The following is a 27,838-nucleotide window of genomic DNA, read 5'->3' on the forward strand; positions in this document are numbered from 1 at the left end:
GCGTCAGTTTAGACTTTGTGGGCAGTTTACACGCGGACCTGACAAGAATTTTGTGGTGAAACACCAATTTTGACGCGACTTCATCTTTTATTTGGATACAAAAATTCTTTGCTGTTCGATCTGATGATTTTGGAATCGACTTGCATAAAAGCCCTTGGAGAATTCAAACATCCCTTCTGGTTAGGAGTCTCTGCATCCTTTTATACCGGTCTTCCCGATTCACGCAATAAGTTCTGTTTCAGCAGTCGTATTCGATCGTCGATCTCATCAATGGACATTTGCGTGGTATCATCGCGACTTAACCGCTGACGTTTTGTGCCAAGTTCAGCGTGTTTAGTGAAGTATTCAGGGGAAATAGATTCAAGCTGAAGGACTCGGTTTTCAAGAATCTTTATACGTTCGTAAACGTTTTTTGGAATCGATTCTACAAAAAAATGGTGATGTTTGAAAAGCATTGCCTTAACAATTATAAGGTTACTTTGGGTCCAATTTAGTGTGTGCATGAATTGACCCTTCACAATGTTATTGTTTCATTACCTGTTTGAAGACCAACATGATTTTCTAGGTTTTGGAGTCTTTCTTGTATTCCGGAATATGAAGATGCAGGGGGAATATTTCTCACCACCGGAGCACACCAATTACCTTGCGAGTTGACTTGCATTTGTGGACCTTCTGTATTTTCAATTCGCTTTACTAAACAAAGGTAAAAATAATCAGGCTGAAGATAATAGGTGGTGACCATTCAGCCACACAGATATTTAAAAACAGTTGTTTTTTGCCTTGGTCAAATATGATTTATTGTTTATCAGTACAAGTAACTTGTAACAAACCTTCTAAATGTGTTCTGTTTGCAGGCCTTGGTTGATATAATGCATGTGTTCTGGCACATCGACAGTCATCTCTAAAATATTGACGTTTTAGCTACAGTATACAGTTGCCAATATTCAGATTTGTAGAACATACTGTGTTAGTTCTTTGGTGATGGAGAACTCTCTTACATTCTGCTCATCAACTGCTTGCTGTGCATGAGCAATGAACGATGCAATCCGCTTGTCCAACTACATCATTTCAGAAAGTTGTTATCACTCAAACAACTGTCTTCAGGCGAAATACTAACTTGGGCTTTTGGTGCAGTAATTTGGACAAGTGATTCATCTATCTTGTATTCTCTCTCCTTTTTGAAAGCATCCAAGTTATCCTAAAAAATGGAAATGTAAATAAAAAAAACACACTATTTTTATTTATTACACACAGCTATTGATTACAAAGAACTATTTGAAACCTACATAAAAATAGCATCAAGCACAAGTAAAAAGACTAACAATTATTTAATCCAACCTGCATACATGAAACAAGATTTTCCACTTTTGTGGACAATAATGAAACGTCTATGTTTGGATATTCATATTCTAGAGACACATGAAATGCATTTGGTGGAAGTCCAAGCTGAAAAACAAAGTGAATAAAATTACATATTGGTAACATAAACCTACAAACAATAATTTACAGTGACTGTACCTCTGTTCCAAAATCTTTTAGACATTTTAAAATGTTTTTCAAATGTGAGTCATTCGTAGATCCCATGATTTTTTGCTTTTACCAAAGTCATACAATTATTTCCAGCTTTATACACCTAAGCATATTAAACAAACATTTAATATTTTAATGTTGATAATTTCTTTTCATATTGTATCAATTAAAATTTACATTGACATCAGTTATGTATGCATGTTCATTTTATATTCTGGATTGGGTCAAATAAACTAACAGTTCAATATACTACAAGAACAAATTGAAAGCCAAGGTGGAGTAAAATGTCAAATCTGTGTAAGACTAACACAATGTCACAAAAATGAGCATTTCATTAAGATCACAAATGTCCCGTCAAATAATATGCCATCCACAAAATGGTGAAAAAAGAGCAAAAAGAACTTTATGGATCTACTTCTTAACAGTAAGCTCTTGAATCAATGCGAAATACATATAATTCACAATTTCTAGTCCATTCTTGCTTTCAGTCGCCTTGTGGTCACTTTGTCCGCTTCTATCACATGAACAACTGCTCCCCATCCTGAACCACAATCACGGTCAACAGAATTGAGCAAAGCTTGGGAAATGCATTCAAACAGCTCATCTGGTTCCATGTCTTCATGCCACAAGGCTTCACACATTCCATACATTTGAATAGCACAAGTTCCAGACACTACAAAATCTTCAGGTTCCATTGGACATCCAATTAGGTCGCATGATGCTATGAATGGTTCCAATGTTTTAGGATGCAACCCTGCAATGACAGGCTCAATAAAATAAGGACCAAACCTCTTTTCATACAACAAGTTAGACACAACGCTCAAAAACGTTTTGGGTGTCATAGGTCTGTTTTCCCGCAGTTCATATAACTTTAGCTGAAAGTCGAGTCTTTGAGCCACAGTCTGGATGTCAGTAGCAAGTCCGGATAGTCCAATGCACAACTTATCATTCATGTGAAAAATCTTTTCAAAGTCCATTGCAACGGTTTGTGCTTGAACACCAAACCGAAGGTCAGAAGCAATAGCTACACATTTTTTTCCTTTCATGGCAATGACAGCCCCTCCATTATAGGACATAATAGACATTTTGGCTTAAATGTTAAAAAACACGCAGCAAAACGTTTAACTATACTCCACGAAAGTTACAATTTACAAACTGAATGATCTGCAATTTTCGCGTGCTGAATATCCGATGAGAGAAGAGAAGAATTTCCAATTTTTTTTAACCACCCACAAAAAGTCCAAAAAATTAACGTTTATGAGTGAAACGTTATTTTTTAAATTACTGTGAAGTGAAACGTTATTGAGTTGTAAAATATATCTTGACTTCGGCTTACCACTCGGGTACAACAGTTATTTGTGGCAATTCACATGTTCCGTTGATAATTAATTTAGTCATGATGATGAGGTTCGAAACCACTCTGAATTAAAGTTTCTCAATACGGTATACAAATAAAAAAAATAGGCCATGGCCCTTTAACTCTTCCTGGCTACGGTAATGTTCATGCGTGAACATGTATGCGAGAACATCATTAGTAACTGAATTTGGTCCTAGAGTTCATGCATATGCTGATCGGCACTCTTACATAAATCATAGTGACGCAGACCTGCAACACGCGTTATACATTTTAGGGAAGTCGTTTAACTGTGGGAAGTTGACGAAATATAATAATTAATTAGTTCATTAAACGGGCCCGGGAATTATCACGTGTCGACTAAAATCTGCCTTGACCTAATGTCTTTTGTCGATTCGTTGCTACCTTTTCAGTAACTCAGTTGTTTTTGGTGAAAGATCTGTTATAATTTTGTTAGCATCTTAATTGTAATTCCCAGACTAGGAAATTATAAAACTTATTGTCCGCTGGGTGTTGATCGAGTGCGTATCTGGCTTGGTAATATCGTGCGATTTGTGGCAAAACGACTGCCTTCTTTCTTACCCTGACTTTATTCATAAAGCCGTTTGACTCTTCTCAATCTTTGATGTTATCATGAGTCCTCCTCGCGCGGAATTATTCACTGAGTCCACTGTAACCAATCCTATGAAAGCTACCGACATGGTTACCTTAGCAGACAGTGGTTTGTGCACTTTCATCTAAACTGCAGAAAAAACGTCAGTTTTTCGGCAAGCATATCATGACCATCTATATTACAGTATGTAGAGCACTATACCTCAGTAAGCTAATGGAGTAGGTGGAATACTAGCCAGCTGGCGTCATCGAGTCAAGGCTTTTGTAGACCATGGCCAACAGAAAGGTCTTAGTATGGTTTGTCCCGTTGAACGTCACTAATTTAATAATTATGCTTATGTTTTTGTTCACAATTGTTAAAAGCCGATTGTTGCTAATTTATCGGGAGTCAGCGAATAACAGTTAATGAAACGTTCCCCAAATTTCTAAGAAACTATCGTACATGGCAAGTGTATGCATTTAAATAGTGCGCTAGAAACTGTTTATTATACGGGCATTTTAGGTTCCAATTTATGCAAGAATAAATTAAAGTAAATGTGTTGTAGCAAGTTATCTCCCCTGTGCCTAAAACGTACACAGTTTGAAACTTTTGTTGAAGTTGGTACACGCGGGAGTCATATCCTTATACTGGCGATAGCCTAATACGGTTTTGGCAATTCGCTAATAATTTTGTCCGCCGGTGCGCGCTTTTGAGTTTTAACGTAAGTGAGAATGTAAAAAGAGATTGTTCGTAAAGGGCATCATTAACGCAAATACCATACTTTGTCATCGGCGTTCTAAGTTTTAACAAACCGGTAAAATCAAACTAATAATTTGGTCGTATTTTATTCATACATTTACACAATTTATTTTGTCAATTGTAAGCCTAGTGGTAACATACCCTAACCTGAAGTAAATTTGCAATGTAGTGTCATGGAAAGTGATGTTATTTCTTCTGGTATATGTATAGCGAAAAATTCCTCCAGCCATACACGTATCGTTACCCCTGGTGATGCACACGTTCGGGTTTGTTATATAGTACATCTATTGACTCCTTGCGCTTGCTTGCGGTTACGACGGGTGAGGCTCACTGCAAGCATGACGACTGCCCTACCAGCGGCAAAACCGCATGTAACACACTAACACAGGTCTGTTGTCCAACGTTTTTTTGCGAAAGAGGTGTCCCCACGACCTTACAGTTCACCGGGTTAAAAATACCGGAACGTTTATGCATCAGTCATTAAAACAAAGGAAATTTGATTTTCATATGAGTTCCGTTTTGTACTGCCAGACGCCGGGGCTACATTATAATTTAAAGTCTGAATAGAAATGGACCGGTACGAGCAAGCAATTTGGGTCAAATTGAAACTTGGTTGACGTTTAAAGCATCTGGCTTTTTCTTGAAATACGGTTTTCAATGTCATGATGTGCGTATTTTCGTCTCCGAGTAACAGGGCCAGTACAAGGGCTGGCGGGCGAGCTTTAAGCGTGTGTGCTTGCGCGTGAGTGCAGGTTCTTCACACGCGATCGCACGAAAGAATGTACCCAGCAAAACAAAGAACGCGCGGCGGAGAAAAAACGTGCTGGGCCAGAATCCATTTCAGCTTCACCGCCGCTCAGAAAATAAGTGAGCTCTAAGGAGATGCCTAGGTTCAGGTGATATTCTTTTACACACTGCTTTCATTATGGCAAGACCAAAGGCACAGTATTGCGGTGTTAGTGTTACAGTAGAAAGTGTGATAAAGTTCAGTCAGGAAATATCGGCTTACCGATAAAAGGGTCAAAAAGTCAAGATTGTTATGCTGTGTAAAGGTATAGTTAAAGATACAGATTAGAGAATTAGGCAAAAGTTTAAACTGCCTGTTTGTTTGAGATAGATCTTTGACTGGTATTAAATCAGCTTAAATCAGTCGTGTAGCTATTTGCTTGACTTTTTGCGTGTGGACAAGATGTCTCGATCCGCTTTTTACGAGTTTGGTGTTCTCAAGCCGACTTACCCGATTTAAAATTCCTCGTTTGTGGAGGTTGTTCATGACTTGACATCCACTTGTGTGGTCCATCATTCTTATTCTGTTTTCTAACACAGCCCTTTAGCTATAAAACCTCTTGATCAAAAATTGTTTTGTTTGCTGTTGTGACTTCTTTTGTGACAACAATGTTATGTTTCTTACGGGTTTTATTTTATGTAATAATTAGAAACTTACACAAAGTGTGCTATCGAATACTATTAATGTGTTCGCTTTGTTTGCAGTTGCATTACCTGTCATTAACACATAACTGAAGATTTAAACTGCATTTTACACATACTGGTGACAAAATCTGTGGTGCTTTCCGCCTGCTGTATCCACCAAAGAGGATTTGAAGATTATAGTCACCAAGCATACACAATCGACTTGTCATTGTGCTGGGTTTACCATAAACCAATAAACGAGGAATAAAGCTTGCGAACAATCTGCTGTTCCGCACGTTTGTTGCGCAACAATGGCGTCATTGAAAATTGGATTGACTTTGTTGGTTGCTTTTTCCATGTTTGCTGTATCATTGGCACTAACATGCAATAGATGCAACCAATCTGCTTGTCCTGAGCTAAAATGTAAAGGCGGTGTCATTCTCGATCCATGCCAGTAAGTTTGCCTTATGAATACGATTAAGTTTTAATTTACGTGTTAAAGTTACAACTGCGGAAACTAATCATATGCAGTTAGTCATAACATCAGTGGGTTTTAACATATGTGTGTGTTGAAGCCAAGTGGTTACCCACCCTGCACTGTCAACTGCAACCCGTACAAATTTTGTCAACTGCAACCCGTACAAAAATTCAACCCTAATAATTTTTTTGGTTATGGTACACATTTTTTGTTTGAGTACATTTCGAAACAACGGAAAAAGCACAAATATTTTAATAGCATCGAAAATATTTACGCTTGTAATATTTCGGTAAGATCAAATGTTACAGTAAATTGTTTTGTAAAAAAGCAACTTTAACTTAGCCTACTGAGCGCTTCTACACGCTATTCGTTTTGTAAACTGCGATTTATCCTGCGATGAAATGGACGACATAATAAAGAAAGAAAAACAAACTTGTTAGAATTGGCCGAGACCAATTCTCCCCGGAAAATTAAGCTTTTATTGTAACTATGCTTATCGAATAAAGATGTATTGTCGCTTTAGTTTGTAAATAATTCAAAACAAAGTGCTTAAAAGGGAAGTGCAAGTCAAATAAAAGCGAGATAGGCTGCCAACTTTACACAAGCGTATTAATGCCCATTGGGTCACTTAACAAACCGGTGCAATAATAATTATTGGCTGGTAATGCAGGGTTGGTCCATTAGTTGTACGCATTAGCATCGCTTCAATAAATTGCCGCGGGCCATTACAAGTTCAAATTCTTGCTGTGCTTAGACGACTGTATAGTTCTCTTTGTCGAAAGCAGTATGTGTTTGCCCTTTACCACTTTCTTGAAAAGCGCTACTCCCTTACTCACAACGGGTCAATAAATTCTTGGTTTATATTTAAGACATAACAAATTGTCACAATTAGTGAATCACTTATTAGGTGTGGTGTATAGACGATTGTTTTTAGAATCTTTACAAAGCCACCCCTTACTACCAGGATCGTGTTCAGAATTATTAGTCTGGTGTTTGTTTTAGGTGCTGTTACATGTGCGCGAAACAGGAAAATGAAACCTGTGGGGGCATGTACGAGGTGTACGGGCAGTGCGACATGAAGCTTTCCTGTGTTATCCGGCTCAATCCCGGAGGGGAGGTCACTGGCAATGAGATGGGAACATGTCGACGTAAGTTTAGCATGTACCTTTACTGTGTAAACATGGCAAAACAATTTCTCCTAGAGCTGTGATATTAACATACATACATACAACGTTGCCCGTTTGTTTATTGTTGCTCCCCGGAAATGTCAGGATTACGTATATGTTTGTCTTAGTTTTATACATTTGTTCACAAACCAACTACCAGTTGAACATGTTGGCTATTTTACATTGCGTGTGATGGATTAGGTAACCGAAAAATGGTCCGTAATAACCGTAGCTCGTTAAATTGCCGGTCGCCGGCGCAAGTTTCCGTTTTGCGATACTGTCTGGAAATGGCGACTTGTACATTTATACTAGTTCTGTGTTATGATATTGTTACAGGTAACATTAACTGTAAGCGTGCAGCGATCCTGCACTTCTAAGGTGTTACGAATAATGATAACCTAATCTCCCTGAGCAAAGAGACCTTTGTGCTGTGTGAGGACACGCGAGAACCTCGCCGTGTAGGCCTTTGTTTTCGTACACGTCACTTGATACACAAAACCATGTGAAACAATCGCGGGACACATTCCGCTTCTTTCCACACACAAATGCGCGTACAGTAAGGCGGGTATACAAAACTCGAGTCGACTGTTAATTTCCACGCCTTCGACCGAACAAATCCACTGCGATTACACACGCAAAAACACACATCTTTCTCCTGGAGTTTATTGTTAGCACAAGGGCATCACCCTTAAAGATAGACGTCACCAAAATACATATACCATAGTGACTATGTCCGCTATTTTTATATTTCTTGCGTCATTGGAACTCTTGTTGTGCCCAACGTTGTTAGTCTCGAGGTCTACGGTATTAGGCGTTACCTCAAAACTGTGAACATTCCTCTTACACCCACTTGGCAATAATAATAATGTTGCATTTCTCTTATACAAGGCTTTGCCTATTTAAGTCAAGTTCGACTTCTTGCAATCAAAATCAACATGTTCAACGCATTGACGCGAATTAACCAAAGTTTCGTCGTCCCATTCACGATCTTCATATGTAGCAAAAACTCTGTAAGGACCGTTGTGTTGTGTATCGTACACAATAATAATGTCTAAAAAAGTACAGGAAGATCAAGATTTAAAAAATATGCCCGACAAAACGATTTATTCGACGATTTGCCAGTATTCAACCGCGTTCACGAATTCGTGGCATATTTTGATTTCCGCTCTGTTTTGAAAAAGCTGCAATTTGTTTCGCCCAAAATAGACAAAAAAAACTTGTTGCAACTCGCCAAACCAGTAAGTTGCGTGCCAGGCTCAACCTGCTGTAACGCTTCGTTGCATTTGCGCCGACAGGAAAGGCATTTTTCAAAGGTTTTTACTTTTCCTCGGTGAATCACTTTTTATCTTACACAAGTATTATTTTTTGCTAAACTGTCGGTGCGGGCAAATAGGTGTAACATACATTCTACCCAACAGCTACGGCTTTTTATATACTGCAGGTTAATTGACAGAAGTTTTTTCTTCTATTTCAGCCGCCCTAAACTCTCTTGGAGACACCGAGATGTGTAAACAGACGGAGTATAATGGTTGCAACATCGAAGGTCACGACTGTAACTGCGACAGGCAAACGGCTTGCTCCAATCCATACCAGTATCAAAACGTTCATCAATGTAACCTGAACCTGGCCAAGATAGAAGGTATAATCTGTCATGTGTTATTTGTGTGTATAGATTAACTTCTGTTCTGTATTGCGTGTTATGAAAGAAAATACCACTGTACGGGACATAGTCAAATTGGTGGGTTCAAAGTTAAAGTTGTAATTTTCGTTTTTTCGATCATCGATCTTCATTACGAGAATTAGGGTTGGGCAGACGGAAAAACACTCCAGTTGTTATTGTACATACGCCAAGAGATAAACTGCCTTCCACTTGCAACCCGAGCATACTTCTATTTCCAATAATTACGCGTTTCCGTTTTCATGACAATTTTAAGTGGCAAAATTTAGTGGCTCTATTAGACACTTGATCGCATATGAAGTGCATCGTTTGTGACGTCATGCGCCAATTAACCTTTCCGAAAACGTAAATTGTTGTCGGCTTATACAAGTATTTGTTGAAAGCCAATGTAGCTCGGCTAAGTCGGTTCGTAAACTTGCCCTGACGTAAGGTTACTAAAAATATCAACCGGGTAAAGGCATTTTGCGGTTTGATTTTATCGTCCGTTTCTTCATTAGGGTCTGCATTTCATCACCATAACTTATCTTCTATCCATGAGCACTCTGTTAGATGTTAAAGTTGTATACTATACTGCCGGTGTAGTTATGGTTGTGATTGATATCTGCAAAATGTTGTTTTATTTTATCCCTTTTTCCAACATCAACAATGATGCCACATTGTGTCACGGTTGAAGTTTAGTATTGTTTACCGGATCAGAATGCTTATTTATGAAGCGACCCCGTTCAACAGAATTTGTTGAATCTTAACCCGGTGCCTTTGTGGGTGTGAACTCTAACGCGTTGAAAGAGCTACTTTGGTCAGTAGTATATTTCTGATTGGGGATAGTTGTTAAAGTCGTGTTTTTTATTTTTCTGGCACATTACCCAAATCTTTGAGGCCGAAGTTTATTGCTTCCAAATTTCGACGCAACAGTTAACTGTCTGCTGCGCCAACGCCTTGAAAACAAATATTTTTCATTGCTTAAACTAGAGTCGTCTTACCCAACGTTGTTGGACGATTGTCTGTGTGCTGAAGCCTTTTTCGTTACGATGCCTACCTGCTACAAACCATAGCTGGGCCATAAATAGCAGCCAGCCTGTCAGGGAGTAAGCAAATAGTCTTTCAAATGCCAACTACGGTAAATGTGTTGTGTTTGCAGAAAATACGTTTCGACGAAAATCATTGCATACGCCAACTCAACATTGTTTTGCAAATGCGTTAAGCAGGATTTATCTCCAATGGCTTGTGTGTGCTGAAACCACTCTTCTATCATCATACAATTGTTCAAACAATGCCCCAATTATTGTCGCATTAGCGTAGATCGCTCGTTCCGCGTGGGTGAAGCGACGATTGTGACGTCACAAATCAGTGTGCCCACCGAGTACACACTTGCTTTTCGCGTCGGGGTAAGTTTGTTGATTCTCGGACTGACTGCGGAATGTCGAGGGCCGTTGTGACGTCACAGATCTGTTGAACGCGTGAATGAGCAGAGAATCTCATTCTTTTTTGGGTTGTGCTGTTGAGGCTGATTTTACAGTCATTGGTAGCTATTACTGAAATACTCCGTGCGTCTGCTCTGGTTTAATATTTGCTTATTGTGGGTGGCAAATACCGTTAACTTACGCATACAATAAAGTCGGAAACTTGTTTATCATCACCGTATTTGCAAAACAATTCCTCGTGTCTTCCTATAACGTTTGAAAACCATGTAATCCATTGACATTTGGTACCTTAAGAAGATTTACATTACGCAGCAATTTAGGGCTTATTGGTTGTTTTAATGCCACTGTATATAATTATGGTCATAAATTCTGCCACCAGACAAAATATTTTCAATGTTATGCCACTTTTTGCGAGTGGCCAACAACGACCTTTGGCGTGAATTTAAATTTGATTCTTTTCTCAGAACGAAATAGAGACTGCCAGAACAGACGCTGTGGGCTACAGCCTTCACCGACATGCCCGGACGATTCAGTCATACAGGAAGGTTATATACCTGAGGGTTCGTGTTGTCCCTTGCCAAGCAAATGCGTGTGTGACATGGACAGCTGTTTGGCAGTGATTTGTCACCCGTCAACCGAGAAAGTTCTTGTTCGACCAGGAAATGAACAACCTGGATCATGCTGTGATTTATACGAATGCCGGCCAATTGGTATGTTGGTGGAATTTCTTTTAAATGTAGACGTTATCTCAAAGAACCATCCTTTTCTAAAAGGACCACATTTTACCAACAACCTACAGTTATGTCAGTCAAATATGGAAGTTCCTGCATATAATTCGTTATTGTTTGTTTTGCAGCTGACAAAATGGATTGCACCAGCGTGAATTGTGACGACAACTTGGTTTCGGCAGAAGTTTGTCCCGACGACAGCGATTTATTGCCAGCTAGCGAGGAACGGCGCCAGTGCTGTCAACAAGATCACGTGTAAGTATCTGTCAAGAGTAAATCAATTTTACCGCTTTTACACTGATTTCTGATGGAGGTGGCTTTAGTTGACTTACGTATTTGCGTTACATTTCTATAGGCGCCTTGACAGATAAAACAGCGATTTTGTTGTTTAGTTCTAATTTTGATTCTATGACATATAGGTGAATATTCCAATGATAAAATTCTACGTTTAAGCCACTTCAAAAGTAAAGATTTAAAACAATAACATGACATAGCTTATGACACTATGCTCCAGCAGGTGCTTTAAAGTTATTTTTACTGTCGTTAAGTTTGTTTCATTGTCAATCAGCATTCTGCGTCGATTCAAACTGTTTGTTATCTTTGTCGTACAACAACCCAACATAGCTCTTGCAGCTGACTTGGTTGTTGTCGTGCCCGATATTGCCGACCATGTCACAGTGTATATTTACCGTCAACAGTCCGATCTCTGTTTTCGGTGCGCTGACGTCTTTGATCCATTGTCAGGCACTTGTAACGTAAGACGCAACCCCGACTCAATGTATTTTGTAACCGTAAAGTTTGGCAAGAGTGCTTTTCGTGTAGTTCAGCTCGGCAATATTGCCCACACAATAGAGCGACATAATGTTTTCATCCGCCTTTTTTTTTAAATACGTGACTTTGATCTCAGGATTTCAGCAGCTTGTACGACTTGTCCGCGTTTCGAACAACTAAATTTAGTTTCAACTAAATGCTGCGCTTTACAAGTGAGGGGTGGTGGTACACACGCGTTAAAAAGGCTATGCGCTATTGTTTTAATAAACATCCAAAGTCTTTAAAATTTCAAACAAATGGTAGTTAGTTATCTGTGTTTATTACATGCTTTTAACAACGAATGGCATTAATTCACGAAAGTGACTTGAAAACATGACCGCATGTAGTAAATATGGGCGTGTCGTTTACATGCTTATATAAGTTTCATTTGTGCCCAGTGTGGGGTGCTTAACGGCCTTGCACGCCACTCCGCCAATGATATAGAATTCCGATTCACTCCATTAACTGCGCGTAAACTCCTTGCTCGTCTGGGCAGCACTCGATCAGCGATCAACGATATTCCTGCAACGTTCCCAATATTTGTTTTCTATTATAGGAGATTGGGTGCGTGCGACAAGGGTGTGGAGGCTGATGGTCACTCACTTGTCGCCATAGGCCACGGCCCATGATGTTTTGGCACTTCAATGGTAGAATGACAAGGCATAAGCGACCGAAAAGTGGTGCCAAAAATTAAGGCGCGATAACATTTAAAACATTATTGCGTTCTTGAACACTGCGTCAGATTTCCATAAGTTGGAGACACCGGTTTTAAAGTTAGGCAGATTCACAAAACAATTGGGCCAAAATTTAATGGTTATAAATTACTGAAAATACTTTCTAGAAATAAATTCAGGTGTCTTAGTAACGTTTGAAACATTCATGTTGCACCTTTGTTATTTAAATACACTGCGACCTAAAGCTGTTATAGACAGGTACTGAAGGAAGCTTATAACAAAGTTAAACTGGTACTTGAATTATTATTAACTCGTAATACATTTAAGACGCTTGTACATTAACAGTGTTTTATTCCGCAGTTAAAGGTTTTAAGTAACACAATCATTTAGGCCACTTATCCAGTTTCCGACCTCTCAGGTAGCCCATTTAACCCACCTGAAAACAAACCAAAGTCCCCTTTTTCACGTTTCACTTCCCATGTAAGAGGGCTACCGCTTAGAAACGACTCACGCGTATTTGTTTATGCAGTGGCGGCTAAAGATCCTTTGAATTCTCGCCGTTTTCAAGTTAAGTAGGCTTTGAATTTGCGATTACGACTTTGGACCCACGTGAGCGTTCCAAATGGATGTTTCCAAAACGCGGATAAAAACTTACGTACGCTTTCATGTTTTGTCCGTAAACATAGCTGTTTTTCCTTACGATATGTCTCCCGAGATAACCTTTGGGGGTAGCATTGTAAAATGGCAAACGCACACTCTTTGAGAAATTGCGGACCGCATATTTCCACCAACGCATTGCTCTTCACATATTTTTACGGTATGATGCGTTTGTGGTCATTTCGCGAACACCTTGAGTTTAAACCGACATTTTTACTGCGCGACCGACTGAATTCCGTGAATTCTTTACGGAATGTCGGAACTGTGAGCTTCATGCTTCGTCGGCAATTCGGAAAATGTGGCCGTTGTGTTTGGACAAGGCCCGTGATTTATTAACATTATGTTCGTGAACTGGCAAATTGGGCATGCAATTTCTTCACGGAAAGTAGACCCTGTTTAGCTGTTATATTGGAACCCTGTGACCTAAGTTTTAAGTTGTAAATTACTTTTTTGCAAATTATTTTGCGAACGTTTTTCAGTTATACAGCTTAATATTTACGATTACAACAAAAAATAAGTTGATTTTTTTCGCAGATGCAAATGCCACAGTGTGGCCTGTGAAGTGCCGCAATGTCCAAATGGACTGAAATTAGAAGTTCTGTTCCGCGGCGACGGCAATCCTGGTGCATGTTGTAGCGTTTACAAGTGTTCGGCAGGTACGTATTATGGATGTAGAAACTTGCTATTATATGCTAAAACACGTTTGTTGGGCAGTAATGTCTACTTATATCTGCTTTAAATGCATGATGACTTCAACTTATGGTTGTTAACAAAACGCCTAAAAGGGCAGAAATTATATAGTCAATAAAGTTTTTTGTTTTAGTTTTATTAGGAATGCTACAGGCGTAGGTATGCAGAAACGCACAGTTTGTGGTCCATTAGGATTTGTGCTTTCATAAATATATTAAGCTGATTATGTTTCTTCAAAAATTGGCGATTGCTATTTTTTTCAGTTTAGTTCTGTGTCCTTCTAGTCATTAAGATTGAGAAATTTTATGCTATAATTTCGCATCGTTTGAATCTTTTTAGAACCGTTGATCGCGGGTTGCGCGTTGCAAGGTCATCGGTTCGAATCCGGCGAGTCGTACGAGTTGCCCGATTGCCGAACATGCGAGTGCAAAAACGGTGTGAGTCTGTGTGAACCTCTTATCTGTCCCACACTCAGCTGTAGCCGACTTACCAAAGCGAAAAACGAGTGCTGTGCCGTTTGTGCCGACGATCAAACCAACGATGGTAAGTTACTAAGTTTACAAACCTCGTTCAACCCGCTTTTGACAAATCCAACTATAAATCAGAATTTATGTAAGGTTCTGCACAAGAATATGGATTTAGTGTGTAAGTTTAATATTGACCACAGTCACAACCAAACAAAATATAGGTGTAATTTTGACCTGTAAACTTCAACATTGATTACTTGCAACGGTGTGGATCAGTGGTTTCTAATTTAATCTTGGCAAGTTTCTCACTTAACAGTTTAAAACATTTTTATTACTCCCTGCTGTTATAACACAAAGTCGATTGGCGACGCTGAATTATGTAATGAACACTTAATATTTGACCTTTGACTTGAATGGTTCACTCCTAGAACTGACAAGTGAAAATGTTCACACTAAAATTTTAAAATTTCCCACTGGGAAACCTTTTTTAAAACATTTTTTCCAATGGAACTACTGATCTTCACATAAAATAGTAAATTTAATGAGTTGTTGAACAGTCAAACGTTCTTCGTTGAGGGCTTTATGTCTGTGCATAACACTCCTATGACACGAAATATTATTTCCAGTGGTGAACGGCGGCGTGAACATTCCCTATCCACTGTGTAAGGATGGTGAACATCATTACGCGGTTGGTGATACTTGGGAACCTGATCACTGTACTTCCTGCGAATGTGTCGAGGGCGGAAAGAAAAGATGCAATGCCGCGTTTTGTCAAGGTACGTCACCGTTATTGGACAACCACTTAAAGTACAGGCTATACATTCAACAAAATTTGGAATTCCAGGGGTTGCGTTTGTCCGAAATTTGAACATTAATATTTGTTACCTAACTTATATTAAACAACAACTACAAATTGTACTCAAAAACATTTATCTATTCTAAAGGTTTGCCAAGATTTTAACATCAACATACCACATTAACCTTGTGATGGCATCGCCTTGTTTGTGTGTTGGATAATCAATTATAATCAAAGCTATAGTGCTATGTTTGTAGAGTTTTAAATTTTAAGCATTTAAAATCGGGTATGGAATCTGCCGTTGAAGTAGTATGAGTTACATTGTGTGCGAAACTTAAAAAATATATGACCACAAGGCCTAGGTTTAATTTCACTTTTCCACCCACAACTTTTTTATCTTCATACTTTAAACTAGAATACTGCGAGGAATCAAAGGTTTTCGTTGGCTACGAACCACCTGTTTACACATACATATTCCATTTTCACCACGTAATAACCTTTCCCTATATCTCGTGAGTCACAGGCAGTTTTTACATAAGCACCATTCACCCTATTCTGCTCCGCTATATTTATACCCATCGTGTGTATAAATAAAACCTGGCCCGCCCCGTCGCCACACGAATGTTTCGCTTTATTTGCTATGGATACTTCATAGCTACTATCCCATACCTGATGTGCTTTGTTACGCTAACGGTCATGGCCATAACAGCATCTCGTGACTATATGTGTTATCTAGGTAAGGGGTAAAAGTAGAAAACGAATCCTATGGCACGAATACATCGAAAAAAAAATTTTTGTTTTTGAGGTGACTAATAAGCGCTTGAACGATTTACTTCTATGCAAAATCGAAACAAGTCTAAAGTCTTCCTCCGTTTTGTTTATACTTATAAATATCTATACATACAAATAATATTCGTTGTCTTTGTCAAGTTAGTGTCTTACTGATTCATATTCGAATAAGATGCTAAAGATGCCAATATTCATCAGATGAAAAAATACATTACGTAATAAACAAAAGGATAGATTTTATTATAGTATTTGCTCAATATATTGTATGCGCCCGACGTGTACATTCTTTATGTAAAGTTTCTAATGAAACTCGATTTTGAATATACCTTAGTAATAAACTAAGGTATGTAGACGATTTGCCTACTACTCAGGAGGTATAGGAGGTTTTTTCAAAGTATATTAACGAGGCTTAAAATTTGGTAAATTTTCGTGGGCGCGCTTATCACTAAAACTAATCGGACTAATTTGGCAGCGATTACCACAAACACAAAGTTGGCGGTGAAGAAATTTTGCGCATTGAGGCTAAATATCGACATCATATCATTATTTCGGTAATCCGCCTCCGAGAACGTAATTGTTGAATAAATAAATTATCGTGGCCATATGGAGCGCGCGTAACCTGACTGGAATCTTAAACATTTGGTATAGCATGTCCTTTCTCCACGGATCAATCTGTTACTTTTAAGCTAACAATTTGCTCGTGTCTAGCATCAACTATGATCGCTGCCTTGGCACTGTCAATTTCCTCACCAGTCTGTACCTGAACATTCGGTATTTCCTGCCCTGCGTTCTTCGTCAGCTGTTTCCTACTGCTTATTGCTGTGTTTTACTCTATTTTGCCACTATTTCCCCCCTTTTTCCTTTAAAGTAGAACATTAAATAGGACAAACTCCGAACAGTTACTGAATTGAATCAGATTTGTATAGTTTGTGCTTCATGAGCTTGGATTTTTAAGCACAGTAATGATCACTTTGTATTGCCGTACAACTCTAACTTCCTCAAGGTTAACTCTTAACATGCATTGTTTTCTACTTTGCATATGGTGGGACCCATGAGTTTCTGCCTGCAGATACAACTAAGGTTATAAAAGACAGTGGCTAATATGGGACCCATATATAAAGAGTGGGAAATATAAATGTTTCGAAATAGGTTATATGTGCAATGCTATTGTAACAATTACTATAGTGTATGTCAGTGGTCTTCAACCTTTTTTATAGGCGACCCCAATTTAAGGGAAAATGAAATCAGAATTTACATGCGACCCCATTTTTTTCAACACTGAGAAAAATGTTTTAAGTAATGCTGAACCGGAAGAAAAATTACACAAACTGTACATAATTACAAACAAATATGGCGATACAAAAGTATTACGAAAAAAGTTTTTAAGGCGTTTCATTTAAGTCTTAAATTTTAAGACATAAACCCAATTTTCGGAACACAAAATTGTCAAATTGTTCAACATTTAATTTGCACTGTTAGTGAGATGGTTGCGCCTGTATACTGTCCACAAGTTTTTGAAGCCACGGCTTGACTTTGCACAAGCTTAACCGCATGTCATGCTCCACTTCCAATCGATTACGATGTTTCGTTTTTAATACACTCACTGCACTAAATCCTGCTTCGCACAGCCACGTGGTTGAAAACGGGATTAGAAAAATTTGGCATAGTAGGGTATAAATAACTATTCACTGGTTCTGATGTCACCTTAAATAATACAAACTTATAGTGATGAGTCATAATACACGTTGTCGAAACCCATTGTTACGCGATAAAGGTATTTTCTGTTTTTCCACTACCTCGATTTAATTGAAACAGGAGGTAGCAAGCTGTGCTACAAAACAAGAGCAAAATTTGCGATCTAAAAGAACATAATATTAGTTTCATTTTCTGTAATCAATTTTAAAATGCAATAAATTAAATTCGGCGACTTATTGCGACCCCAGAAAAAGTTTAGGCGACCCCACTTGGGGTCGCGACCCATAGGTTGACGACCACTGGTGTATGTGCAATGACAAAATGTGCTAAGCCACCCCTATAGTGTTTTATTAATTTTAGTAACGGGTCGGGTGAGTAAAAGTCGCTTGTTGAAGACCGCACCGTGGTAATTATTATAATAGAGATGTGTTTTTGCTTGTTACTCTCAAAGCAACAATGCAAATAGCCTTCCTCGGTTGGGATAAAGACAGTACAATGCATAGTTTGCGTCATTGTGTGCATTCCACCTCAAAGTCTTTATTTGTCCAATTGCATGACGTTTTTAACTGTGTGTTTTTGGTTTTGTCGGGACACATATTTGAACAAAAGAACGTCAGGTTTGAATGTTAGCACACAGAGAAACATGTAATTCAGTTGGGACTATAATTTTAAACGAATAAATAACTTTTGTATTTATTAAAAAATATACACACAATAGTGACCTGAAAAGTACTAAAACTTACCACATTTTTGGTTCTAAAATTGATAATTTGTTCTATTGGGAACGACGGCAGTTGGAACTGTTAATTCCAGCTAAATCCGCGATCAAATGAAAGTTCAACATTCTTTTGATTCGGGAAATTGTCACTTTATAATGGCGTATTTGGGCTCTTGGATTATGGCACGTCTGTTAAACGGGACATGGGGCACGAGAAATCACTCTATCAAAGTTTTGTGGTGTTTTGTTCGTTCTTTTCCCCACTTACATCTAGGAGCGAGGATTGGGATTTGATGTTTGTACTTGTTCTGTTAGAGAAGCGGCTTTCGACTGTGGTTAAATTTGATATTCTTTGATGGTATTTAAGGGCGAAAATGATTTACATGATTTAGCCCATATTGTTTCACATGACCATGTTAACAACATGTTCCTAGGGTTTGGATCCATTTTATCACGAACGCTAGCAACATGCTGTTAACAAGTACATTAACAAGAAATGTATCTAGTTTTTACAACAGTTTGTTAAACTATAGTTTTTCAATGAAAACATGATTGTATTATTGTAATTGGCTACGGGTAACGAAACGATTTGAGAACCACTGTGCAAGAATTATCTCTAATACATGTTTAAGCTCCTAAAAAGATTCTGTTTCCACGTGTTGTACTTGTAACGTAGCAACGAGTTATGCGCAGAACAAATATTTGCAAAATCATGTTTTGACAAACCGCACTCCAGCTGTATGTTGACATTCGATATGCGATCATGTGCATGGATATGTGCTACACGCGTATGTGGCAGGTTGTGGCTGGCACAGCTGATGTTTAATAATTGATATCTTCGCCGCAATTTACGCTACCGGAATAACGCTTAGACGAGGTAAACCGCAATGCCGTACTTGTTTTTCACTTCTTTGATAAGCATATACGCATGGTCAAATGAAATGACGCAATACCAAAATTGGGCCAATGTTGATGTGAATATTAAAATGCTTCGAATATTCCAATGTAACGAATACATTAAATCTATAATGTACAGAAGGACCCCCAAAAAGATATTAAATAAATAGCAAAACTTGGCCCTAGTGTATGAAATGGTCATTGACAAAAGCCACTCTTTCAGTTTAGATTGATTTGACATTAAGTTATATATCTAGACATGATGTATCAAATAGCAGCGACTTGAGACAAAAGCATTAAAAAACCTCTTGAAATGAGCGGGAATTTTCCAGGTCCTGGTCAAAACACGGAACTGTGCACCTCAAACAACTGAATCTAAACAGACGCCCCACGTCAGCGAATAGTGATATCGACCACAGTGATACGTGTGATTGTCGTGCGTCGCCTTTCGTATCGGATCCAGCGATAAACCGGACCGACCTGGCGAATATTTTTTCTCCTCAGTGAAAGATAAATATGTTGACGAGCCCGGTATTGGGAAGTCGTCTTATTGTTCAACCATTATGGCTTATTCGCAAAATATTTTTGTTTGCGGTGTTCAACTTATGGGTTGAAGTTTAAATCTACGCTTTAGACCTGCCGGCTTGCTGACGCAATAGCCTAAAGCAGGAGTGCCCAACCTTTTCTGATTATACATCGATTTTTGAGGTATTACTAAAGCATAACTTGGATTTTCCAAGCCCTGTTTTACGTTTGTTTCGTGGTTTCGGTGGGATTTTATGTTTACAGTGCTATGAGCGCCATTTGTAAACCTAATCCAAAACAAATCTTTAAAAAATAATATTGAGAAAAAAGTTTAGGCCAAAATTACTTTGCATTAATCAGGCCAAAACAGCGATTCATTTCGAAAAAACAACGACAAAGCAACACCCCTGCCCTGAAGGAGTTTATCAACTCCGTTGGTTGCGTAAAAACTGCCATTATCAACGCTACAGTATTTCACAAAGGAAAAGTTGTCAACGATTTTGTATGGTTGGTTTCTGCATAGTTAACATACAGTATAGGAAACAAACCTTCAAATAAACATAGTGTTGGCGCTCGAGTGAGTATTCCATGATTCCCAAAACCCTCTTTTCTATATGTTTTTTTTCTTTCGCAGTCGCATCACTTGGGAATATGACGTCATCCAACGTTATGCGTTTCTTTTAAAGTGATCTCCGATCTCATATTTAATATCCGGCCCACAGGAAGTTTTTGTTGGCCTTTGCCGTATCTTCGTATAAAATCATATTGTAATTTGTAAAATAGAGGTTATCTTGCACAAAAGGTTGTCTGCTGCTAGACTGTCTCATTTTACACTTTCTTTATTGTTTAGGTACATTGGACACTAAAACTTTGCCCGATCTTTGTCCATCGTTGGATGACTGCCAGTTAACAGCTGATGATTGTCCGTACGGTTTCAAGCGCGATGAACAGAATTGCAAGAAATGCGCATGCGTGGAGAGTAAGTTCATCTTGTATTTGCCGGTTTGTAAAAAGATCAAGAAATAAAAACAAATAAACGTGAAATAACGACAAGAATTACCTTCAGGCAGTACACCACTGTAACGACCTATGGGGCCTCATCATTGCAGATAGTGACAAGAAATTGGTCGTACAGGCTAGAATGGCCAGGCTAAGGCTAGTTGTACGGCACATTTGTTTAATAACGACAAGACTATTTATTTCGCCTTTTTAAATTACCATAATTTGGGCATAGCTTACCAAAATTTTTCCTTTTTTCCTCATCGACCTTATTTTTTGAGCTAATTCTTTGGGTTTAATTATTTCTGAATCTTAGGGACTTTTTTGTTTAACTCAGGACCACCGATATTGGAAAACGTTATTTTTTTGTTTAGTGCCATGCACATTTTGTTTTTAATAGAACATGTTAGTTATGACTATAACCTAAAAATTTCGCCTTGATCGTCTCCACAAATCTCATTTGAAACACAGCGTTAAAAGTGAGGATAAAGTTTTACTTTATTTTGTATCTTTTAGCTCAATGCCCGTCGTTTGCTGACTGCAACATAAACTGTCCGAACGGATTTCAAAAAGACGCAAGCAATTGTCCAATCTGCCAGTGCAAATCAGGAATATGCACAGCGATGACTTCGTGTAACAAGCAGTGCCCTTATGGGTTTAGGTAAGTTGAATATATTAAAAAATACACTTTATATTCCAATATTTGTCCGCACTATCAAAGCCAACAAAAGTACAAGTTAAGGACCGAAGTTATTTGTAAATTTGCAAATTATTTGTATTGTTTGCTGAAGCCCGATAATATATTGTGGTTTATATTTTTTGCAGAAAACAGAAGAACGGTTGCGATAAATGCAAATGCCGTCGATGTCCGTCGATGACTAAATGCGGCAAATATTGTGCGTCTGGACTCGACCACGACAGATTCGGTTGCACAATCTGCAAATGCAGAGGTAAAATACTCTTCAAAGCAATGTGATATTTGTTTGCTGTTATGATTTGACCAATGCGTTCAATTTAATCATTTAGTCGTTCTCAGTTTTGTTTACGTTGGTTTGTAAGTTGTTATGTCTGTGGTACGTCCGTAGACCGTTTCTTTCTTTCTTTCTTTCCCCTGCATAAACTGCGTTACTTGCTTGTACATGAAATAGCTCCTTTTTTAAACAGTTAGGTAAACTCTGTACAAGGTGACACAAAAAGCGTTTTTCAGTAGTATTTAAATTATAATTAAAACAGTACAAAAATTGATGAATTTTATTTGTCGGAGCAGATTCACAAACGTCCGATGTGCCTCGTGTGGGTGGAAGAGCTTGTCAAGATATGGAGGCGAATCAACGTCGAGATGATGGGGAAGTTTGGAATTCGGGATGTTACATGTGTATGTGCAAGGGAGGCAACATTATGTGCGACCTCTTGAAGTGCCCTGTACCGTCATGCAAACAACCCGCACTGGAAAAGGGCGCTTGCTGTCCCACCTGCAACACTGGTATGTGATTTTTGAAAAAAATATTGTGATGTATTTGGGAAGCTGGGATTGTTTATTCGAGACACTAACTTGAAAAAGATGGCGTTGGTATTTGGAATAGATTTGATTTCATGCATTCAAAAGAAGTAAAATTGGAATTATATACTGGCATATGCGTGAACCAAAAACTTGTTCCGAATTTATTTGAAAACGTTATTTTTAACCAAATAGCTTCATTAGGATACCGGATACAGAATAGATATAAAAATGTGAGACAAAAAGTACTGTTTACCCAAACTTGAAAAACAAAGACATATAAACAGCATCCAATTTGTCTTTTTCTGTTTTTGACAATGTTTAAGCTTAAACAATTCTCACATTCATCCAGATCATTTTGCACTCATCAATCAAAACTTCCAAGTTTTCTTCTCTATCATTGTCACCTATTTTCCCCGCATATTTTAATCTATTAAGTCGTTCTTATGTCTTGCCCGTGACACACCATTTGACGTGCGAACTCCAACGCACCCGACAACTTATCTAACCGATTACTGATTGCCATCACAGATTCCCGATCGACTTCGGACATCCCACCCCCAATGACCTGTCAAGTTCCAAGTGGGAAGTGGTACGTGGAGGGAGAGATATGGGATATGGATGGCAATTCGACATGCACTTGTTACGGCGCCGATATGCTCTGTACATCCGCATGGTGTCCTCCTACCCCGTGTGACAATCCAATTGTAGTCGAAGGAGACCGCTGTCCAATTTGCAAAGGTACATTTAACCTAGTGGAACCTTGGCTGAAAATCAAAAAATCTGTTTTATCACAATTTATCGTATATATGTCAATGCCAGTTATCGCATACCAGTGAAAATACATGTTTTGCCACAAAAATGTATATACCTTTTACGGTCACAAAATGCATGTCTACATCTACAACCCGACCAAGCAAATTTTTTCGGCCTGCATTTACTAATTACCTACTTACTCAAGAATTTACAATGTACAACACAACGATATTATTGTTTTCGTCATAAAATATAATCTCGTTAGGTTTTATAACATCATTAACATGAGAGAAACTAACGTTATAAGTTAAACATTATGATTCTGACCCTGACTTTGACCTGGAGCTGGTATGATGTTGCCTGCGCCTGGCGTATATGCATGTAGCTATATGCTTTCTTCATTTAAACGCTTGACGAAAGTACAAATCAAAGTTTCTACAAATTTACCAAACTCGTTACGTTTCGTTTCAATTTTTAACTTGACTGTTGTTGTTATGCCAACAGATAACGGTGCTATGGAAGACAACACTAGGACGTGCACAGTTGGATTAAAGGAATATGGCTTTGGTGAAACGTGGAAAGTGTCCAGTTGCAAAACTTGCGCGTGTATAGGATCCTCAGAAGTGCAGTAAGTTTTATCTTCTTTTTATTATTTCTCCTTCAAAAGACAAATAACCGTATGTCAAAATGTGAAAAGTGGCTGAAATTTTGCCACATATTTTGAGGGATTTGGTTCCAAGGGAAATCATGTGTACTGTATAAAGTTACGATGTAAATATTTACAAACCTGTGGGTTTGTGGTTTAACGCGATTTTTTAGGGTTGCTCTTGTTTTTCTGTTAGCTGATTGATTTCGACTTTATACCCAAGGCAGTGACTCGAAAACTGTTTCAGGGCCCAAATATCAAGCTTTAAATCGTTTTGTGGCTCATGCCAACGTTTAAAAACACTTTACAATAGTGCGGTCAAGTCTTATTTAATCATATATGGCACTGTGTGGCCCACTAAAATTGTTTTCGTGACCTGCTGTTTGGTTATGGCTCACAGTTTAAAAACCACAGACTTACGGGGCTCCAATAAACCTCTGTTCTTTGTCATGCAGCTGTTTTACGAAAACCTGTCCTGAAACATACAACTGCAAGCAACCTATACTGCGCCACGGTGACTGCTGCTTATCGTGTCTTGGTAAGTTTGTTTTAAATTACACCTAAATCGATACAATTAAAAGTGCAACCTGGACAATTTTCGGTAAACAAATAAAAAGTACCCTGCATAAGAACTATTGGTTACAACGAATGACTACAATTGTCTCAGTAATTTTCCATTTGATATTTTTCAAGTAAAAGGTTTTTACCGAACTACTAATTCGCCATCAATACTTTCCTGCACAAAAATCTTTATGTCTGTAATGACAAAATACACTTTTAATTTAGCTATTAAGCCCTATTAAATGATATGTGATATTTCCTTTGAGTTGCTTAATGGTTTGCGCCAATCTCTACAGCCTGGGTGGTCCAAACTGTGCTTTTTAAGTGGTGCGATAACATAAAATCAAATGCCTAATCTTTCTTAAAAATTGTATTAGGTTGTGTCATTCGGATTTAAATTCTCTTAGCAGATGATTCACTACATGGCAGTCGAAAAGTGTTTATCTTCTGTTGGTTTATGACGCATCTTTCGCTTTGTGAAGATTACATTACTGTCACATAATAATATATTACATTTATAACTGTGATAACAAAGACTAAACACCAAGATTAAATTTACGGGATATTGTCCGTCCTGGTCTAACCAGAAAGAGTGAAAACATACAAAATGGAACCTACCATATTAAATGGGACATCAACAGTTTCTAAAACGGGGGTAAAAGTGACTAAAACTGTGCCCTGTACCTTACAGCAGTGGTCGGCAACCGCCGGTCCGCGAGGAGTTCGTTACCGGGTAGTATACTTTTTCAAGTGAAATGCTTTAAAACATTTTGCCCATGTATCCCGGGGATGCTAATTTATGCGTTTTCATTGCTGAATATTTGTTGATTTTTTAAAGGCCGGTCTGCGATAAAACTTCAGTTTTAAAAACGGTCCGCGGTACGAAAAAGGTTGCCAACCCCTGCCGTGGAGGCAGTTGAAAATAATAGATATTTGACTTACAGAAAACATTGACGACGAACCAATTAGCAGAGCCAACTTCAGTTGTTACATCGACGGTGCCGAATACAAACACAGTGAGCAGTGGGAAGACGGTTGTCAAACGTGTACGTGCGTACAGGGCCACGCCTCATGTCACACAAAGACATGCCCCGAAATTGCACAAAACTGTCCGAGGATTATTTCTGCCGATGGATGTTGCGATCAATGCGACGGAGGCAGTTACCTTCCCGATAAAGCGGAAAGTAGCAACCGGCAAACGATCGCCATAGCGACTGGCGTCTCGTTTTTGGTGGTAGTTCTAGCGGGTTCTTTGGCGGTGTGGTGGTTTTGTTGCCGACACCGACGCCACACCAATTCAAAGGTAAGCACTTCTTGTGTGTGGCTGACGTGTAATCCGGCGTTTGTTGGTTATTGGGCCAATCGACAAGTAAAACGCGAACAGATTGAACCTCTATTTAAAGGCAAAAAATGTGGAAAATCCACTAGCGATTTAGCTCAGGTATTACAGTGAAACAGACACTTGGATAGGGTACAAAGAAAACTATAGGTGCCATTTTGTGCTGTTTTTTGTCACCATCTGAAGTCCGAACGTGCGACCTACAAAACGTAACCAACATCGATAAGTGAACAAGTCTACTTCTGTTAAAATACTGCTTAAAAACTCAAATATTTAACTCAGTTTTATGTGCTTCTTTAACAAATAACAAATTCTGCACTCCAACTATGTTAAAAAGACCCTTCAAGGAGTGATCGCATTGTCTTACAGCCTGCTTAAGCTGTGGCCGAATTGTACGCGGCTTAGAACAAATATCGTGCAAGTTTACACAATGTCGACGTTTTGTTATTTGCAGTATCAAAGCAAGGTGATAAGCTCCCCAGAAGGTAACAGCAGATTGGGTCATCGGCTCAACTCAACCAAGCCGCTCATGTCCACCTCCTCGGACGATGCCGGGCCGGACGCTAAACTTACGCATCATGTGTGAAAAGCACAGTTTTTTTACGTTCGTTTTTTTGCTTATTTAAATCGGCCGACGCGCCGCTGAGCCAATGCAAAAAAAGCGCCGGGCCGTATTTCGCGCACCGACGTTGGTTTCCGTTCGTCTCGTCCCGAAAGCCACACATCTCCGTCGCGATCAGCCGTTTGTGACGTCACAAGGAGGCATTAACCCAGCGTACGACCGTCATTATGACGTGATAGCTACAAGATACCGATTACGTTTTTTTCGCCTTCTCCGTTGTATAGTCATTTCTAAATTTGTATTTTTAAGTGAGTTTCTCAACCGTGGAAAACAGTTTAAAAATCAGACGCTTGTTTTTATCTCGACATATAGATACTGACGAACTGCACGTATCTTGTGCTATTCAGTGGGTCATTTGAAACAGATAAATTGGTCGATGTAGTTTAGCGGCATAGTAGTTTCCTCACTGACTCTGCCACTAATTGTCATTTGTTGTGTAGAGACTAAAGTGAACCACGCTTGAAGTGCCTTTACAAAATCGCTATTTATAAAATAAGTTTTACGCTTTTAGTGTGCTAGCATTTGCTTGTTTTTTTCTGGTCTTTTTTGCTTCTTTTTGCCTAATGGTGTGTCGTCCTGCTTTTGTGCTTCACCCGAAGTCGTTCTAGCGCCACCCAACGTCAACAAACAAGTTGTGATTTAGGTTATTTTTTTAACTCAAGGTGAAGCCAAATACGTCTTGAAGCACTCGTATGTAAAATGAACCCAAAAATGCCCACAGTAAAACCTACAGTGCTGTTAATCTTTTCAAAATTGTAGTTTCACCCGTGTATGAACCGCTAAGGTGCTTGTTTATTTGACCATTGTAGCCATATTAAGAGTAAAACCTTTAAAAAATGCAAATATTAGGTGAACAGAAATGAAAATGCTCCTCTTTGTGGAGATTTTACCCACGTGCAGTAAATGCGAAGGATTCTGATCCTAGTTTGTGACGAAACAATATATTATATCGTGTTTTCGATATCACTGTGACCGCAGCCATTTTCACTGCAAACTCTTACCAAAGGAATAACAAAATCTATCGCTTCGATGAGGTGTACCAACTCTTAAATACCACCCATGTAGTAAATTGTCATACGATTATATGAATATGAAACATTGTATGTGGAATACGTACTTACATGAAATGTCATATAAAAACAACAAGACCATGGACCAAATCCTGACCTGTTTTCAGCATTTTATCCCCCTGTGCCGGGATAGGCTTTTTGCGCTTGCTTTTCAAATGCCCGATATACTTGTTTTGTATCTTTTGTACGACCAAGAGCTCTTTCCTCGTTTGTTCCCACTCTTTCTTGGCCAAACTTCTGTTATTGTTGCTGTTTGTGATTATACGCTGTACCGTAGGTACCTATGACAAAATTGTGGCGATGTAGAAACGCTTGCACGCTTCCATTTTGTTGCTGGCGGGTTCGATGTAACGCTTACTGACCCTGTGTTCTTGGCGGGTACCATCAAGTTTTGATCGAAATAAAAACGATTTTTGTGCTATATCTTCTTCAGAAAACAAAGATCTATTGCGAAAGTGGCAAGATTTGTTGTTGACTGCTCACGGCAAGAAGTGAGGGTTTGCAGAAGTTCTA

General features: G+C 38.7%; 3 protein-coding genes across 3 annotated transcripts; 1 reads left to right on the forward strand and 2 right to left on the reverse strand.

Annotated features, from left to right (window-relative positions):
• Positions 1–67: 67 nt before the first annotated feature.
• LOC145224768 (MAP3K12-binding inhibitory protein 1-like) lies at positions 68–1,585 on the reverse strand. The gene is made up of 7 exons (XM_080091707.1): positions 1,519–1,585; positions 1,339–1,446; positions 1,118–1,198; positions 964–1,058; positions 831–901; positions 538–693; positions 68–424 (listed from the first exon to the last, which is right to left on the reverse strand). Exons 1-7 carry the CDS (start codon positions 1,582–1,584, stop codon positions 201–203), a joined length of 801 nt encoding a protein of 266 aa, XP_079947833.1. The 5' UTR covers position 1,585; the 3' UTR covers positions 68–200.
• Positions 1,586–1,633: 48 nt separating this feature from the next.
• Positions 1,634–2,704, reverse strand: LOC145225790 (proteasome subunit beta type-3-like). The gene has a single exon (XM_080092278.1). It carries the CDS (start codon positions 2,613–2,615, stop codon positions 1,998–2,000), a length of 618 nt encoding a protein of 205 aa, XP_079948404.1. The 5' UTR covers positions 2,616–2,704; the 3' UTR covers positions 1,634–1,997.
• Positions 2,705–5,708: 3,004 nt separating this feature from the next.
• LOC145214010 (cysteine-rich motor neuron 1 protein-like) lies at positions 5,709–27,746 on the forward strand. Its single transcript, XM_080082435.1, has 17 exons — positions 5,709–6,099; positions 7,126–7,271; positions 8,764–8,928; positions 10,853–11,098; positions 11,245–11,371; positions 13,792–13,913; positions 14,287–14,490; positions 15,041–15,190; positions 20,685–20,813; positions 21,350–21,494; positions 21,659–21,783; positions 22,101–22,316; positions 22,863–23,072; positions 23,592–23,715; positions 24,189–24,271; positions 25,239–25,597; positions 26,088–27,746. The coding sequence occupies exons 1-17, from the start codon at positions 5,957–5,959 to the stop codon at positions 26,217–26,219; spliced, it is 2,826 nt and encodes a 941-aa protein (XP_079938561.1). The 5' UTR covers positions 5,709–5,956; the 3' UTR covers positions 26,220–27,746.
• Positions 27,747–27,838: the final 92 nt, after the last annotated feature.

Source organism: Phallusia mammillata, chromosome 1 (genome assembly GCF_965637545.1).
Source record: "Phallusia mammillata chromosome 1, kaPhaMamm4.hap1.1, whole genome shotgun sequence".
Lineage (NCBI taxonomy): Eukaryota > Metazoa > Chordata > Ascidiacea > Phlebobranchia > Ascidiidae > Phallusia > Phallusia mammillata.

What these genes read in the sequence shown, in the direction of transcription:
- LOC145225790 (XM_080092278.1), bottom strand. Translation starts at nt 2,615, where the DNA reads ATGTCTATTATGTCCTATAATGGAGGGGCTGTCATTGCCATGAAAGGA.
- LOC145214010 (XM_080082435.1), top strand. Translation starts at nt 5,957, where the DNA reads ATGGCGTCATTGAAAATTGGATTGACTTTGTTGGTTGCTTTTTCCATG. An exon ending in CGTTTACAAGTGTTCGGCAG is followed by an intron (nt 13,914 to 14,286) that starts GTACGTATTATG and finishes GAATCTTTTTAG; the next exon opens with AACCGTTGATCGCGGGTTGC. An exon ending in CTGTCCCACCTGCAACACTG is followed by an intron (nt 22,317 to 22,862) that starts GTATGTGATTTT and finishes TTGCCATCACAG; the next exon opens with ATTCCCGATCGACTTCGGAC.
- LOC145224768 (XM_080091707.1), bottom strand. Translation starts at nt 1,584, where the DNA reads ATGGGATCTACGAATGACTCACATTTGAAAAACATTTTAAAATGTCTA. An exon ending in TTACTGCACCAAAAGCCCAA is followed by an intron (nt 1,059 to 1,117) that starts GTTAGTATTTCG and finishes GAAATGATGTAG; the next exon opens with TTGGACAAGCGGATTGCATC. An exon ending in AAACAGAACACATTTAGAAG is followed by an intron (nt 694 to 830) that starts GTTTGTTACAAG and finishes ACCTTTGTTTAG; the next exon opens with TAAAGCGAATTGAAAATACA.